The sequence below is a fragment of the Synchiropus splendidus genome, chromosome 6, assembly GCF_027744825.2.
Source record: "Synchiropus splendidus isolate RoL2022-P1 chromosome 6, RoL_Sspl_1.0, whole genome shotgun sequence".
NCBI lineage: Eukaryota > Metazoa > Chordata > Actinopteri > Syngnathiformes > Callionymidae > Synchiropus > Synchiropus splendidus.
In genome coordinates, this window is record NC_071339.1 from 21,379,726 (window position 1) to 21,394,556 (window position 14,831).

At 44.2% G+C, this 14,831-nt stretch overlaps 2 protein-coding genes across 9 annotated transcripts; one reads left to right on the top strand and one right to left on the bottom strand.

The window, feature by feature from the left end:
- Window positions 1-791: 791 nt before the first annotated feature.
- Window positions 792-10,184, bottom strand: ncoa5 (nuclear receptor coactivator 5). Of its 7 annotated transcripts, XM_053867801.1 has the most exons (13): window positions 9,912-10,184; window positions 9,217-9,344; window positions 8,693-8,744; window positions 6,347-6,599; window positions 6,071-6,178; window positions 4,369-4,432; window positions 3,078-3,263; window positions 2,888-3,009; window positions 2,709-2,832; window positions 2,395-2,597; window positions 2,126-2,330; window positions 1,919-2,010; window positions 792-1,816 (listed from the first exon to the last, which is right to left on the bottom strand). In XM_053867801.1, the coding sequence occupies exons 4-13, from the start codon at window positions 6,513-6,515 to the stop codon at window positions 1,023-1,025; spliced, it is 2,067 nt and encodes a 688-aa protein (XP_053723776.1). In that variant the 5' UTR covers window positions 6,516-6,599; window positions 8,693-8,744; window positions 9,217-9,344; window positions 9,912-10,184; the 3' UTR covers window positions 792-1,022. The 7 variants fall into 7 exon arrangements, with proteins under 7 accessions (XP_053723776.1, XP_053723777.1, XP_053723778.1 ...); XM_053867802.1 differs by lacking the exon at window positions 9,217-9,344; XM_053867803.1 differs by lacking the exons at window positions 9,217-9,344; window positions 9,912-10,184 and adding an exon at window positions 8,814-9,142.
- Window positions 9,717-14,238, top strand: LOC128760405 (F-actin-capping protein subunit alpha-1-like). Of its 2 annotated transcripts, none has more exons than XM_053867808.1 (10): window positions 9,717-9,801; window positions 11,681-11,744; window positions 11,823-11,874; window positions 11,952-12,015; window positions 12,080-12,286; window positions 12,358-12,437; window positions 12,514-12,592; window positions 12,784-12,855; window positions 13,357-13,419; window positions 13,489-14,238. In XM_053867808.1, the coding sequence occupies exons 1-10, from the start codon at window positions 9,766-9,768 to the stop codon at window positions 13,642-13,644; spliced, it is 873 nt and encodes a 290-aa protein (XP_053723783.1). In that variant the 5' UTR covers window positions 9,717-9,765; the 3' UTR covers window positions 13,645-14,238. The 2 variants fall into 2 exon arrangements, with proteins under 2 accessions (XP_053723783.1, XP_053723784.1); XM_053867809.1 differs by lacking the exon at window positions 9,717-9,801 and adding an exon at window positions 9,832-10,404.
- The last annotated feature ends 593 nt before the right edge of the window (window positions 14,239-14,831 follow it).

Here is a 14,831-nt window from a genome sequence, read left to right on the forward strand (position 1 = left end):
TCCAGCATATACAATATCTTTTTTTTATGTTTTAATGAGCCATAAAAAATTTAAACAAAGGATTTCAAGGCAATTCTACCACATGCGTAGCATTTATTTCCACAAAATGCGACGTTTGTCATGCAAAGTTTATGTCCGTTCTTCTCCGCAGTCTGCGAAACAACGCGTCGTGATTGGCCGACATGTACTGGACTTTGTTTTTCTTTTACATCGCACAAAAATCAAAGAGACTCCACAGAAGATAATTATGTACATCTGATGGTATCTTTAGTCGTTTAGTCGTAAAAACAATTGATTTATTTGAGAGATTGAGATATTTTCACATTATTTACAGATATGGAATAATAATGAATGCAAAGACTTAAATATTATATACAGGTCATCAAATCTATGTCAGTTCAGTCTGACAAGTCGGCAGCCTGCAGGGATGTTTTTGTCCAGCAGGTGTCAGTATTCAGTGGCACACTATCAACACAGAGTGTCATTGTGCTGAAACACTTTATGATGCCTCATTTATCCATCACTACTACTAAGTACTACAGGAAAATAATTTAAAATTATTAGAAATTAATGAAAAATTAAAAGAAGAAATAGCTTTTGTCCATCGTCAAATCACCAATATTGGGGAGGCACTAACCGCCGCTATGCCTATGCCTAAGGTGGGAAGGAAACCAGAGCAAGCACCAAGTGAACACACCGACTCCACTCAGACGACATATGATATTTGATCCGTACAGCGGTAGATGCTCCAGAATAATTCGCCCACAATAATAAACACAGTACAAGTTCACTGGTCGTGAAAGATCTGCCTCTTTAATTGTAAAAATGTCTGATTCACAGCCCTCAAAATACAATAAAGAACTCAAAACTGTACACAACTGACACAAAAACCTTTTTTTTTTTTCCAATGAATATTTGACTTTGATTCTGCTGCTCAGTTCACCTACTTAATGGGATTTAAAAGGGAAAATTAAAATGTTTACAAAAAGCTGCTGGCGAGACAAACTCAGCACCAGGACAGGTCAGTAATGCCGGGGGTACATAGACATGGGCTGGGCGTGGCCCATACTGGGAGGCGGCCGCTGCTCTGGTGGAACTCCTGACACCAGGCGGTTGATGGACGGCCCTCCTTGAATGATAGTATCCAGGGCTTGCTTCACACTCGGGTTTTCTAAATTAATGCCAGAGGGGTTTTGAGGCCTTGAACCACCAGGGGGCATCACCATGCGGGGCTGACCGGTGCCGTATCCCGACTGGGCAGGTTGATTGGGGCCGGGCATGGTGGGTTGGGTCATGCCCTGTGGAGCAGCGTGGGTGTTGTAGTGGAGCTGCTGCGGCTGTTGCTGAGGTGGCGCGACTGAGGGCATCTGTCCAGAGGGAGCCGATAACCCGCTGTTGCTTTTGAACAGGCTGAGGATTTTGGCCTGAAGCTCCTGCTGGTTGTTCAGGCTGGTATTGGCAGTTGAAGTCCCCGAAAGGCCAAGGTGGCCTGTAGGAGCAGGCGTGTGTGCGGTGAGGGGTTGGGTGGTGGGCAGGGCCTGACTGGAGGTGAGAGGCTGGTGGGAGGTGAGAGGCTGATGGGAGGAGAGAGGCTGATGGGAGGAGAGAGGCTGATGGGAGGAGAGAGGCTGATGGGAGGAGAGAGGCTGATGGGAAGAGAGAGGCTGGTGGGAAGAGAGAGGCTGGTGGGAAGAGAGAGGCTGGTGGGAAGAGAGAGGCTGATGGGACGTGAGGGTAGGGTGGGATGCGAGGGGCGATGCAAGGGCAGCAGCAACAGCAGCAGGCTGAATGTCAGGATGCACTGAGAGGCTCGGAGCTGGAGGGACAGACATTTCACTTTGACAATCCCATACAATACAATACACCAATATACTCTTCACTCTCATGGCAAAACTCGCCCAACATGACAAGCTCTTACCCGTGTGAACCTCTGCTGGTGGTCGCGACAGTCGAGCTCGTTTGTCCTTCAAATACGCAACCAGGCGATCCAGTTCCTCCGGAGTCAAGAACCTACACGGAAATGAAAGACAAAAACAAGGAGGGCTGTCACATTGCTGTCCAACAATTGTGAAGACGACTTGACTCTGCTGGCTAAACCTCAATGTCAAATCACTCTCACGGTCACCTGTTCTCAGCCAGAAGAGTGATGGAGGTGAGCACTGAGATGGGGTGAGACTCTCTGTCAGCCTCCCTCAGCAGCACGTCGTCCGCCATCTTGGCTGCCTTGCGGGCGATTTCATCGCGCTCCTTCTCACGGTTTTCCACTTTGTAGGCGTCAAAGTTGTGTGCCACAAGCATCATGGCGTCTTGCATTGGCATGTTCCGGTGCTCTAAGGCGACAAGGCTCCATGACTCGATATGGCGGTCAGAAGTGCGAGGTGCCCGATTGCTTACCTTGAGGAGTCCCAAACAGTATGTTGACAGTGCAGGAGCGGTGCATCTGGTGCTGCTGCGTGATGATGATGGCGAACGGTGTGCGAGCCCGTCCGACATCCTCCAGCGCCTGAGTCAGTGAGACTTCGGTGTTGAGGAAGATCAGGTCCACTACCATGCCCAAGTCCCGGACCTTGCGCCCGACAGTCTCTGCATATTCCCGACTGTTGTTTGGGTAGACAGACATGCCACATGAAATTAGAATGATTGGTGAAGTCTGGGTGTCGACCAGAAAGCAAAAATGCTATCCAACTAAATCCAGAGAGAGGACTTACTTCTGGGCCTTGTTGACCACAATCACAGAGCAGTCCACTGGACGGTCCAGATCGTAGCGCCGCTGCACTTCTTCGTAATACTGACGATAGAGTTCGTTGCGGCGCCGCTCCTCTGGCCTTTCTTCTACAGATGTCTGCGTTAGTTTATATCAAAGAACTTCACTAAACCACACACCAACCTTCGATTTCACGCCGTCCATTCCAAGGGTCCCTATAGGGATCTCTGAAGGGCTCCTCCTTCCTCCTATAGAAGTCCTCAGGAGGAGCTCCACCCCGGTACAAGCGGGCATATTCCTCCCTGCTGTAAGAAGCAAGCCAGTTTGGAAAGTGTCCTCTAAACCAAGAGTCCACAAGGCAGGATCTTGCTACCTGTATGCCGGTTCCCGTGGGTCCCTGTCTCGTGGCTCTGAGCCGTGGTACCGGAAATCATCTCGGTACCCAGCAGGCCTGGATTCCCGGCTGGATTCTCTAGAATCCCGAGGCTCCCGTCCATCCCGTGGATATGCCGGTGAACGTGAACGAGGTCGGGCATCTTTGCCATCCCCATAGCCGCCTCTGAGAAAACAGACATCAGTTAGAAACAAGAAGGTCAAACCTTGAATGCCCAAACACGCATCATGAATATTTCACCATTTTGAGCACAGATTTCAGAGGGCATCCTTTTAAATATGCCATAGCACTGAGTGTGCGATAAATGTAGCAGCCACAAATGTTCCGTAACAGTTGGCTTCTCTGGTGCACTTGGCTGTAGGCCAGCTCTCAAACCTGCGACCATGCGCAACCAGGGGAGCGGTCCAACAAGTATTATAGCTGGGAAAATGAGTCAGGAAAGTGTCGAGATGACTCCAACTGAGAGTTCGTCCAGGGAGGAACGATTAAGACGTCAAAACGCAAATAGTTTAAAACGCAAGCGAAGAGGTGTAGCGGCCGCTGGGTTGCGAAAATTCCAAGTAAACAGGATGAAATCAGAAATTCGTCCACAAATGGGATTCGCATGTCTCCATACTGGTAAGTCTCGAGGGATGTTGGTCCAATGTATACCACTAGGCATTTGTCTTCAAACGCACAAGTCTTTTCATTCATGAAAACCAATACATAATTGGTAGATAAACGAGTCCACCCAGCAGTTTCGTTCCGAAAGCATCAGCGACTTTAATCACGCAGTCCGAAAATCATTTATTCCGTCATACCCTTGAGCACTTTTGTGCCAGGCTCACAAGTCCACTCAGAGATCAAATCGTTTTCGAGATCTAGATGCAATTTAACGGTTTTCCTTTAGCCCAAAAGAGCAAGTCATTCATAGAATTTTGTGATCCGCAAAGCAATTTAGGTCATCCGCCAAGCACAGCAACTGTGGTGTTGAGGACAGACATTTTGAGCAGGGTTATTCCTGCATGAGCCTGAGCTGAGGTCAAAGCCGACAGAAATGATAAAAAAAAATCCAGGAGATTTCAGTGAAATAGGAGACAGAACGATAACGCCGCAACTGCTCTTTATTCCAACCCACGTTGAAATCTTTCACTCCAACACCTTAGCGAGTCCAGAACTGTGTCGTGTTAAGCGGTCCTTTGGTAGAAATGGAAATTGGGCAAAATGCGCTCTTTACCGGTCGGTCAGGGATCGTGGGGGAGTTCTTCAGACTCGGTAGGGATTACTTTACCTGCGAGGAGGGCTCTGCTGCGATGGAGGTTTAGCTTGCCGTCCCTCCACTGCCATTTTTACATCTGAAAATAAACGAATCCAAACGTTGAACAAAACAAGCTGTTATCAAGAGCACGCAAATTAGACGCCACATTAACAATTCGCGAGGGTTCGACTGAAGATCCATGATTTCAAGGAGAGAAATTCAAAATTGACGGGAAATTCACCTGATGTCTCAGGTCGGAAAACAACTTCTTGATGCATTAAAATGGTATCAAAAATTATATCGAAGGAGGAGCAAAACAAGAGATGGGAGAAGGACCTTCCTGGTCCTTCAAAGTTTACCCCACAGAAATCATAGCTAGTTTGATAGGTACCGACTCTCATTGGGCCATCTCAGCAGTGATAAAATGTGGCTTGGAAAGTGTAGTTTGGGCAACGTTATTTATTTTTAAGTGTCTGTTAGCATTTAAATTCTGGTCTGATAATGCATCAAAAAAAAATCTAAAGAACTCTTGAAAAGATTTTTGGTTAGAAACACCCAAATGTATGATGCTTTGGGCCTTGTTAATGAAGCTGTTCAATTCCTGTCCACCCAAGAAAGCAAACAATTCAGTATATACAGTATGTTACCAGAGGAGGGACTACTCAGAAGGGGCACTGGGAAGTCCAGTGTGTGGTGAGGACCAAAGCACAGAGTAAGTGTCTCTAGGGTCCCTCATTTTTTAAGCAGCGTTCAGATTGGGTGTCAGGTTTAAAGTTTCATCAAGTATTTTTTTAAATCCAACATGTGCATAAAGACGATGTCACCATTGGCACTACCATAAGGTAGTATCACTGCGGCAGCCACGGTGGATAGCCGAGTTGGGCTGAAGACTTATAAAAACATAGTTTAACCCACACTGCACTCAGAGTAAAATAAGATCCCATGACTTGTGATGCAGCAGCATAGTTTTTCAAAATCGTTTTCAATCTGTCAATTTCCACCGGTAACGCAGCTACGCTCTTGCACAGCTGCAGCACTGCATAAAATCGGCAAGGATTGTATTTCTACCCGAGCAACGCGCAGCACCGCTTCAAGTTTGAGAGAGGAGACACATACAGACAGGAAATCAGCCTCAGAAACGTGACGTGGATCCAGATAAATTTCGAAATAAACGAGACATTTTGGAGGTCGAGCATCAGCCCATTCTGTATGACACTTGCCACAATCATGATGAAGGTGATATCAGTAAAGAAATAGCAGGACTGAAATTGAAAGCAATGGGACAGAGCAAGCACTTCATACACAAAGGTCTGACTGACCAAATTCATTCACAAGGGATCGGCTCTCAATCCACGAGGTACCGCACGACTGACGATTCTTGCGTGACCAAATGCTGCACCACCGCTCGATGACACTCTGCTTCGAGCTGTTATTAAAAACTATGCAGCAGTAACTGCTGCAGCTCCCGGTGGAAATCGGGGGCAAGTCTGAACACCCTTGCCAGTACCAGACCATCTTTTGGGTTTATTTTAAAGGCAGCATTCCAAAACGGAAACTTACAGGAAGACAGGAAAGACACATCTCCTGGAATGTAGCAACAAATTTAATTAAAACTGTTTGCGCTAGGAAAAACATCAAGCATTAAGTGTGCTCTCAGGGCTCTTTTGAGCAGCTCCATTTGATCCCTACAATCCTCCAGTATCCAGCGAACAACAACAACCATGGTAAGGCTTACCTAATTTATAACCTTTAAATATTCGACCTTTTTGGGCCACCTTTGCAGCTTCAGCCTCCTCAACGCGGTCAAACTGAACAAATCCATATCCACGAAAGAGGGACACGCCTGAAAGAGGGAGATTTAAGGTTGTGCATACGTAAATATACTTTATTGAAATAGCAACTCTTACAAATAAGACCAGTTACAGTATAATAATTGAACCTAGGAATGTGACATTTTGTCATACAAAGGTGCAGAGGATCAGAGAAGGACTTAAAAGGTGTGTTTACTGACCAACGACTTTCCCATATGGGGTGAATATCTCTTCCAGATCTTTCTTGGCCATGTCAGATGACGGCAAATTTCCAACAAAAAGCCTCCTCTCCAAATCCCGAGGGTTGTTGCTGCTGCAGCTGCGTGAAAAACGCGATGGGGAGGGGCTTCGACTCCTTCGGCGGGACATGTCTCAATTCCAGTCTTGCTTCTTATCGTTCAAATGCACAAGCGCTTGGTTCGTTGAAAAGTGACTTAGTTGTCACCAAAGGTCCTGAAAATGTCAATGAGTCACAAAAGAGGTCAAATTCTCCTCCAGATCAAAGGGTATAGTTCAAAAGCCAAATGAACGCAATGAAAATGCCACCGCGACGACGACGACAACTCATGAGATCCAGCGCTGTTGCATAAATCACAGAAGGGTGACGGTGGACCAAACTGTTCATTTGGTCCAACGTGAATGAACACATGAAAAGGGTTCATTGGCTGTGGATGAAAATTGTCATCATCATCAAAAATTTGATATGTAATGGATGGATTTCTTGAGAGGTTTGTTTAAATGTAAAAAGGAATCACAGAACCACTCCCTTGTTACAGTCAGAAGAATAGAAAGATGACTTCTCGTTGCAGCAACATTATTAGCATCAGCAATTCTTTTGTTAGCGTTAATTGTGGTGTCCATCATCCGTAAGCTGACGTTGTCTTCTTGAAGACATCATCTATCCTCATAGCAGTTCACACTGCAATTCATACACCAGAGCTTCTTTGTGCGGTAGCATCTTCACACGTCACACTGGGAATGTGAATTCCACCAACGTGCCTTACCCATTTGTCAGAAGCAAAGTTTCAACTAGAACATCATACATAACTCGGTTTTCTGGAAGAGTGAAACACTGATGTAGAATACAAACGTGGATTGCAGCTGATCACGCACAGCTGAAACCATGACGCTGCAGTAAATATTACCACAGAGGTCATCAGTCCACCTCTAATTAACAACATACTTTGTATTAGTAGACATTCAAAAAGACAAAAGGACGTTACTACACTTAAATAGTGTTGCATGTGTTTGGCTTTGGAAACATAATAAACTGTTAAATTCTAACACTTCAGCATAGTTAGACAGCACTTTGTGCAGACCACAGTAAACCATCATGTCATACTGCCGCAATTCTTGAAGATAAATTGCATATTACTACTGTGTATAATTCTTATGTTCAACCGCAAAGGGTATTTGAATATTATACTGCATGCATAAAAAACGTATAGCAACGCCAAGCGAAATTGAACACCAAACCGTTTTAATCATCGACACATTTTTTAATATGTGGAAGCAGGTATAAAAAAACCATATTACCAGAGCGATTACTTGAGGTTATAAGAGAAAACAATGGGTAACTACAAAACAATGTGTCAGGAGTCGAAATAGATTTTTGAGATCAGATGCACTGGTGGGACCAGGAAAAAAATGGGTGCACGACATAACAGGTAATTTTATGAACCGGTCTATATTATTATGAACCACTACAAGCTCAGACGAAAAAACAAATCTTATATCCGCCAATCATATGTTATTCCACACACACATACCTGTATATTATAATGGCGTAACCACCTCAGACCCGACAAACAAGTTGGTTTGCTATTATTGTTGTCACTCATGCATGTTTGTTCATCGCAAACAATACTTTAAAAACTGTAATAACACAAAAGACATGTAAAAAATGCAGGCAGTTCATTATAAATGAGTTAAGTTAGAGCATCGCAATGTCTGAAGTGTTGAAGGTGCTCCGTGTCATGAACATGACCCCACAGCTTCCCTTCTTCCTCAACTTTGGTAGGCAAATAGGGCTAACTAGGGGCTGCATGAAGCCACAATGTTTCGTAAAATTAAGTTTAACCCACTTTCACATCAGAATTTAGAAAAAATAGACATGTGAATAGTTCTATGTTTTGATGGCTTGTGAGCTGTTTCCTGGGTATTAGCCATTATTTCACTAGTGGTTGACTGCTCATTGTGGAGGGAAAAGAAAGATCCGTGGATGAGCAGGGTATGGGAAGTAAAAGTTGGAGAAATTAAAACTGTAATTTGCCCGCAAACAAACTTTTTCATACAGTTGAAATATCAAGAACACAAGAAGAAGCAATGTGCAAATGTGAAACACAAAGGGGTGTTTTAGCCGGTGCACAAGTACACCTGTTATTTTGACCCCTGCTGAATTATGACACATGTTCAAGGCCTTTCCCTCCAAACGGTATTCTGGATTTGAGTGGAGCAATGTGTAGGACAATATGAAGCTCATATAAGGCATATAGACTTATTTCGCCTCATTATTTACTGATGCTGCTTAACAACCAGCTTCTTACCTAGACAGGAACCTGGGAGAGCTGCTCGTGGATTGTTCGGGTTCGCAGGAGTCTACGGAGAGGCAAACAAAGGGAATTTAATAAACTTCAAAAGGAGAAGAAGCACAGAACGGAAGGTTACTTTCATATCACCACGCGCTGTCATATCACAACTGGTCCCTGCCAACGTTTGGTGGCCAACAATTCAATATGGAGTCCACAGACTATAACGTCGCGCCTGTCTGCAATGTCGCACTTTCAACTGACAACAGAATTTAGGAAATGCAGTCAAAATAACGGGTCGGTCGCTTCAACGGTGGGCTAAAATGGCCCTACATCCACCTGAACCGTGCGGAAACACACTGCACAGGGAATTGATGACGTGCTAGAAGCTAATTCGCGTTAGCTTCCCTCGATTCGACCTCATCGATACACGGAGGCAAATGCAACACTCTGCAACGCAGCAATTTAGTGTGTTTCAAAGCACCGTCGTGTACAACATTTCTCACCAAAAAACGCAGGAAAAACTGCTTTAATTCACTTACATCAACAAGCCAGAACGTCGGCGACGGCTTAGCCGCACAATGCTTCTTCTTCTTGCTTTGAATAGTACAGTGGTTACCGCTAACCAGTGTACACGACCACCATCACTTCTAGTGGCCACAATCTGTAACTGCATATAAAAAATACAGCGAACGATAAATCTAACAATGATGCGTAAAATAGTTGAGACAGTTGTAATATGATACCAATCTACTCAAATTATATTTTAAGGCGATAGAGGTGTCGTTTATGAATTTCGCTGTTCATAATGATTAATTTAACACAACCGAGAGCCATGTGTTCGTTAGATGGAAAGAGCATATGGCTATCATAGTCAATATTTTGTATTTTTTTCCTAATTTTACTGAGATATATCTTCAAATCCAGAGTATTGTTTCCTCATCCTACCCAACGCGAAAGGAATCGGGTTGCCAGATCACACGCTTTTCCCGCATCAACTAACAGGGCAGCGACAACTGTCATTTGCAGGGAGGAGACTCAACATACTTGGCAACACCCACAGTCGCTTTGTTAACGTCTCATACGGCAAGATGGCAGAATTCGACGAGCTCGGCGAAGAGGAGAAGGTATCGACACATTAACAGTCGTGATAAATCACAGCTATATTTGCATTTACTGGTAACCGCGAAGGCATTTTACGCTGCGCCCCGGTGTGCAAGAGCGCTGTTTTTGTTACCTGCTACCGGAGCTAGCTTAGCCGAGGCAGTGATGTGTTTGACAGTTGAACCGACTGATCCATATGTTGTTCCTCGGGATAAAACCGTTTCTATTTGACCTTTGCTTTCAACCGAACGCTCATAAAATGCGCCGCCCTTTCACCGTTGATGTTTATCAGCTCGTAATGAAGTTGAGGGCTAATGCTATAAAGCGAAGGAAGTCGAGCTACTTCCTGCATTTACAGTGTTGGTCAATGACAGCGCATCCACCCACACCCAGTCTGCTGGAGTTTGTCTCGTATGCGGCCGATAAAGCTGTGACAACATGCCATGTCAGAGTCGGAATCAGGCATCCCTTTGATGTACTTCACATTTACGTCTTAAAGTGTGTGCCCTTTGCATTCTTTTCCGTCGGTTTGACTGCGCTCTTGTTGGGGCTTGAAGTGTGTGCTGTGGCTCTTCCTGCTGTTACATGTCAGAAAAGACAGCATTCCACAGACTGATGGAATGCAGGTTTGATCGCTTATCCTCATGTTTTTTCTTTTGTCTGCACGTAATGTTCACAACTGTGGCTGATTTCCCACGCCGATATATGGATTATATATTTGTTTTCTACTGTGGATTAATTTACAAAGCATCGAAGTTGTATTCTTGACGGTAGGTTTCCTGCCAAATGTTTTGTTCTGTGGTAAACAAATGTATATTAAGTGTAATCTTGAGAAAAAAAGACATGTTTTGTACGTAGGTTTCTGTGACAGGTTACAAAGTGTATCAGGTAGGGTCCAACATTGACTTTATTCGGAATGTTATGATGTCTACACAACCTGTCCATCCTTATACACCTCGCAGCCCGTCGCCATCCCCGATAAGTGCTTAATACATCATTTACTGATCGTTTTGGTTGACTTAACTGTCTTAAATGACTCCGGAAGCTTTGTGCAAACATAATCTGGGTTAGACATTGTGACGTTCCTTTTATCCTACCAGCTGGACAGACCATCATTTGTAGGTCAAATACAGTTGCAGCCTAAAGACTCAACAACTGTCTGTCTGCCAGAGACATTGTCACGATCCAATGTCACCACCTCCTGCTGTTATTGTAGTAAAACTGTGGATCTCTTTGTACCGCTTTCTCTGTCAGTCTAATCTGAGACCAAGATCATCCTGTATGCCCTCAATTTTCAGCCCACAAGGTCGCCTCAGGTTTGCTGTATGTATGTGTACTGCTGACTCATGATGACAGCAACCAACAGGGCCTCAAGTCTCCAGTCTGTCAAGTGGGGAATGGTCATCGCTGGCTTGCTGTTTTCTTAGCATCAGAGCATTTTTGTCCCGAGCCTTCTCACTCGGCACGCTCTGACACCCCTTGCTTACAGATGCTGCTAAGAAAAGAGTTGGACAACAGCCTCTGTCTCTCCATCCAAGGAGTGGCTATAGTCATTCGCCCAGAGGCGAAGAAATTACACTCTCCACTGACGTTAGCTTCCCTGCAGATTTGCTGCAACTGTCTATGCTAACAGTTGGTCCATCGGAATTAATCTAAAGATACAACACAAATGTAACACAGAAACCTGGCATTGTCTCAAATCACCACTGTTTTCAGCCCCTCTACTTGCTTGCAACAAAAAGCTATGAGCACAGTCCTGGTTGCTGGTTAGGGGTGCCATTTTCTCCCAATGTTTTGAAAGCATTCATGAATTAGAAGATTGCTTCATGGTGGTCTGAGGTGACCCATGAAATGCAATTGTTATTACTGATCCTACATTTATTATTATTTTTGTTTTTTCAGATTCGCATCGCAGCCAATTTTGTAATCCACGCTCCTCCAGGAGAATTCAACGAAGTGTTCAATGGTGAGACTTTGCCGTCGTCCACATTCTGTATGAACTGAGATTTTTTTTTTTTATTGAATATGATTTCTTCTCTTTAAGATGTGCGGGTCCTGCTCAACAATGATAACCTCCTCAGAGAGGGGGCGGCTCAGTGAGTCTCCTTAAAGCTGATCTTTAGAACCAAATGTCTTTTCATTCGCCAGCAACTTTTTCCTTTTTCTGATCCAGGTCCTTCGCGCAGTACAATATGGATCAGTTCACCCGAGCCAAAATTGATGGATACGAAGACCAGGTCTGTTTAATGGACATTTTAACAAATAAGCTACGTTTAGTTAACACCCTTGTTTTGTGTAAAGGTGCTGATAACAGATCATGGGAACTTGGGTAACGGCCGCTTTCACGACCCTCACAACAAGATCTCCTTCCGGTTCGACCACCTGAGAAAGGAAGCTTCCGACCCCAGACCTCACGAGGGCGAGGCGTCCCTCAGGTCCTGGACTGAGGCTTGCGATTCTGCTGTTCGCGCCTATGTTAAGGAGCACTACCCCAATGGAGTCTGCTCTGTAAGAAACTTGAACATCCGCAGTGTTGGATTACAAACCATCATCTCACACATACACACACTCCTTGACAGGTTTACGGGAAAACGGTTGATGGCCAGCAGACTGTCATCGCCTGTATCGAAGGCCATCAGTTTGAGCCGAAAAACTTCTGGTAAATTCCAATGTCAGCCTGCTGGCTAAACTGTTCCGAGGCTGGTGCTGTGAGTCAACGACCAACTGTGTTGCAGGAACGGACGCTGCAGGTCTGAGTGGAAGTTCAGTGTCTCACAGTCGACAGCCCAAGTGGTTGGAGTCTTGAAAGTTCAGGTGGGAATCGTTTCATGTCACTATCATGAGATGAAGAATTTCGGAGACCTACTTTTAGACAATGTTACGATTTGTCATTATCATTTATATACTTTTACTAAGTCTGGCAGAAGTCATGTGACTCACGAGTGTATAAATCATTGAGTATTTAGGGGCTTTTCCTCAAGCTGTGTTGCATTTTTCTTGTGCAGGTACATTACTACGAGGACGGAAACGTGCAGTTGGTCAGTCATAAAGACATACAGGAACCTCTGACCATCAGTGTAAGTGTTCCCTGATCCTTGCCTCATATAACTCGGCATTCTGTCCATTTTGGAAATGCCTTCCCCATATTTCAATATTCCTATCACAATGTGCTTCATTTGTGAAAGGTAAGTTGATGGAGCACGCTTGATCTGTTGTTTGCCTTTAAGATCAGTAAGTGTCTTTGTAGATCTAAGAGAAAGCCCAGACTAAAGAGGAAGTGTGGTCCTCTTCGAGGAAGTTTGTAGAGTCAGGTGCATGTATTAGGTCAGTGATGCACTGGTGTTTTCATTGTGAGTGACAAAGGATGGACAAGTTTGTGAGGGAATGTTGGACAGAGAGGGTTGGAGATAGAAGAGGTTGGTGTGGAGTCTTACATTACTGCCCCCTGCTGATGTGACTTGATATTGTTTTTTTTAATTATTGACTGAATTTGTAAATGAGACTGAACCCTCGATGGACAAAAAGCGGCATGAAGTTGTTTAAATTTTAATCCAAACTCTTCTCATTCCACCTTCAAGAACGAGACCCAGACAGCCAAGGAGTTTGTCAGAATCATTGAGGAAGCAGAGAATGCATACCAGGTGAGGTTCCGACGCTTTGGGGCTGTTCCGCTGTCTGCTCTGGCTCTGTTCTGACACACCTCTTCACAGATGGCCATCACTGAGAACTACCAGACCATGTCGGACACCACGTTCAAAGCCTTACGCAGACAGCTGCCGGTCACCCGCACCAAGATCGACTGGAACAAGATTCTCAGCTACAAGATCGGCAAGGAGATGCCAGCGTCGTCACATTACTCCAATTGAGTCTCTTTCAAATGCAACACCATGAATCTCTCAGACAAGTGCGCCCCTCTTCTTATTTGCACCCTCCAAAATGGAAACAAACAAGTGGCATAGCTGTCACACGTGTCAATTATTCTTAAACCTTTCTCACAACACTTGTCTTAATTTCGGACCCCTTAGTGGTTTAGCTGTAAACGCTTGAAAGGTCACCTAGTAACTAACGTTGATTCTCTCTATTTGACTTGATCGTCCAGAACTTCCCATACCTCCATAGTTTTGAACAGATATGCAAATGAACGTGTCACCAACTGGAGAAACTTGACGGCAGCAAACGACAAGCTCGTGATTCAGTAGTTCTATTTATACATCTCTCTGGATGCAGAGTTGTAGCCAAAAGAAAAAAAATCTCCTCTTCCTCTGTCTTTCAGTTCTTTACTCAATCTTTGTTTTCCTCAGAGAGACTTTCGGTGGTTCCTCCTCTAACCTCCTCCCTGGACTGTAAAAGTTTCTGTGTTCCTCTGACAGTTTGCCTTCAGCTTTTGCTATATTTTTTATACAAACTGTAAGTACATTTATTATTCGTGAAATAAAACTGTTGCACCAACATTCAGTAGTTTTTGGGTGTGTGAGATCGGGGATGAGGAACAAGAAGTCAGAGGCCGTGGTTCTCAGTAAGTGCTGTCAAATTGATGTTCAGTGTCTTCTGCTTTTACCCATCACATGGGAGGCTGGAGCTGCTCCCAGCTGCTCGGCACCAGCAGCGGCTGACACCCTAGACAGGGGGCCAGTACATCACAGGGCTCATACAAACCAGCATACTTTTTTTTTTCTAAATTTAACGATATAAAACAAAGAGGAAAATTGGAAAATACTAATTATGCCATGACATTATGCCCTTATTTAACTATATATTTGATCATATATTTCAAGATTGTCAATATAACTATTACTATAAAAACTGTTGTAAGGTGGCAAGTGTCATAGCTAAATGTAAATGTTACATCATTAAAGAATCAATAGTTAATGATGCTCCAAATATATATATATATATATATATATATATATATATATACTCTGATGCCGATTATACTCCAGCAGCATTTGGATTTGAAACAAAAGTTTTCTCAGTTGAAAATGACAGAGACAGTGAAGTGCGCCAGAATAGACAGTCAGTCTGGGTTATCTAAAGAAACAGGAAGTGAGATCTG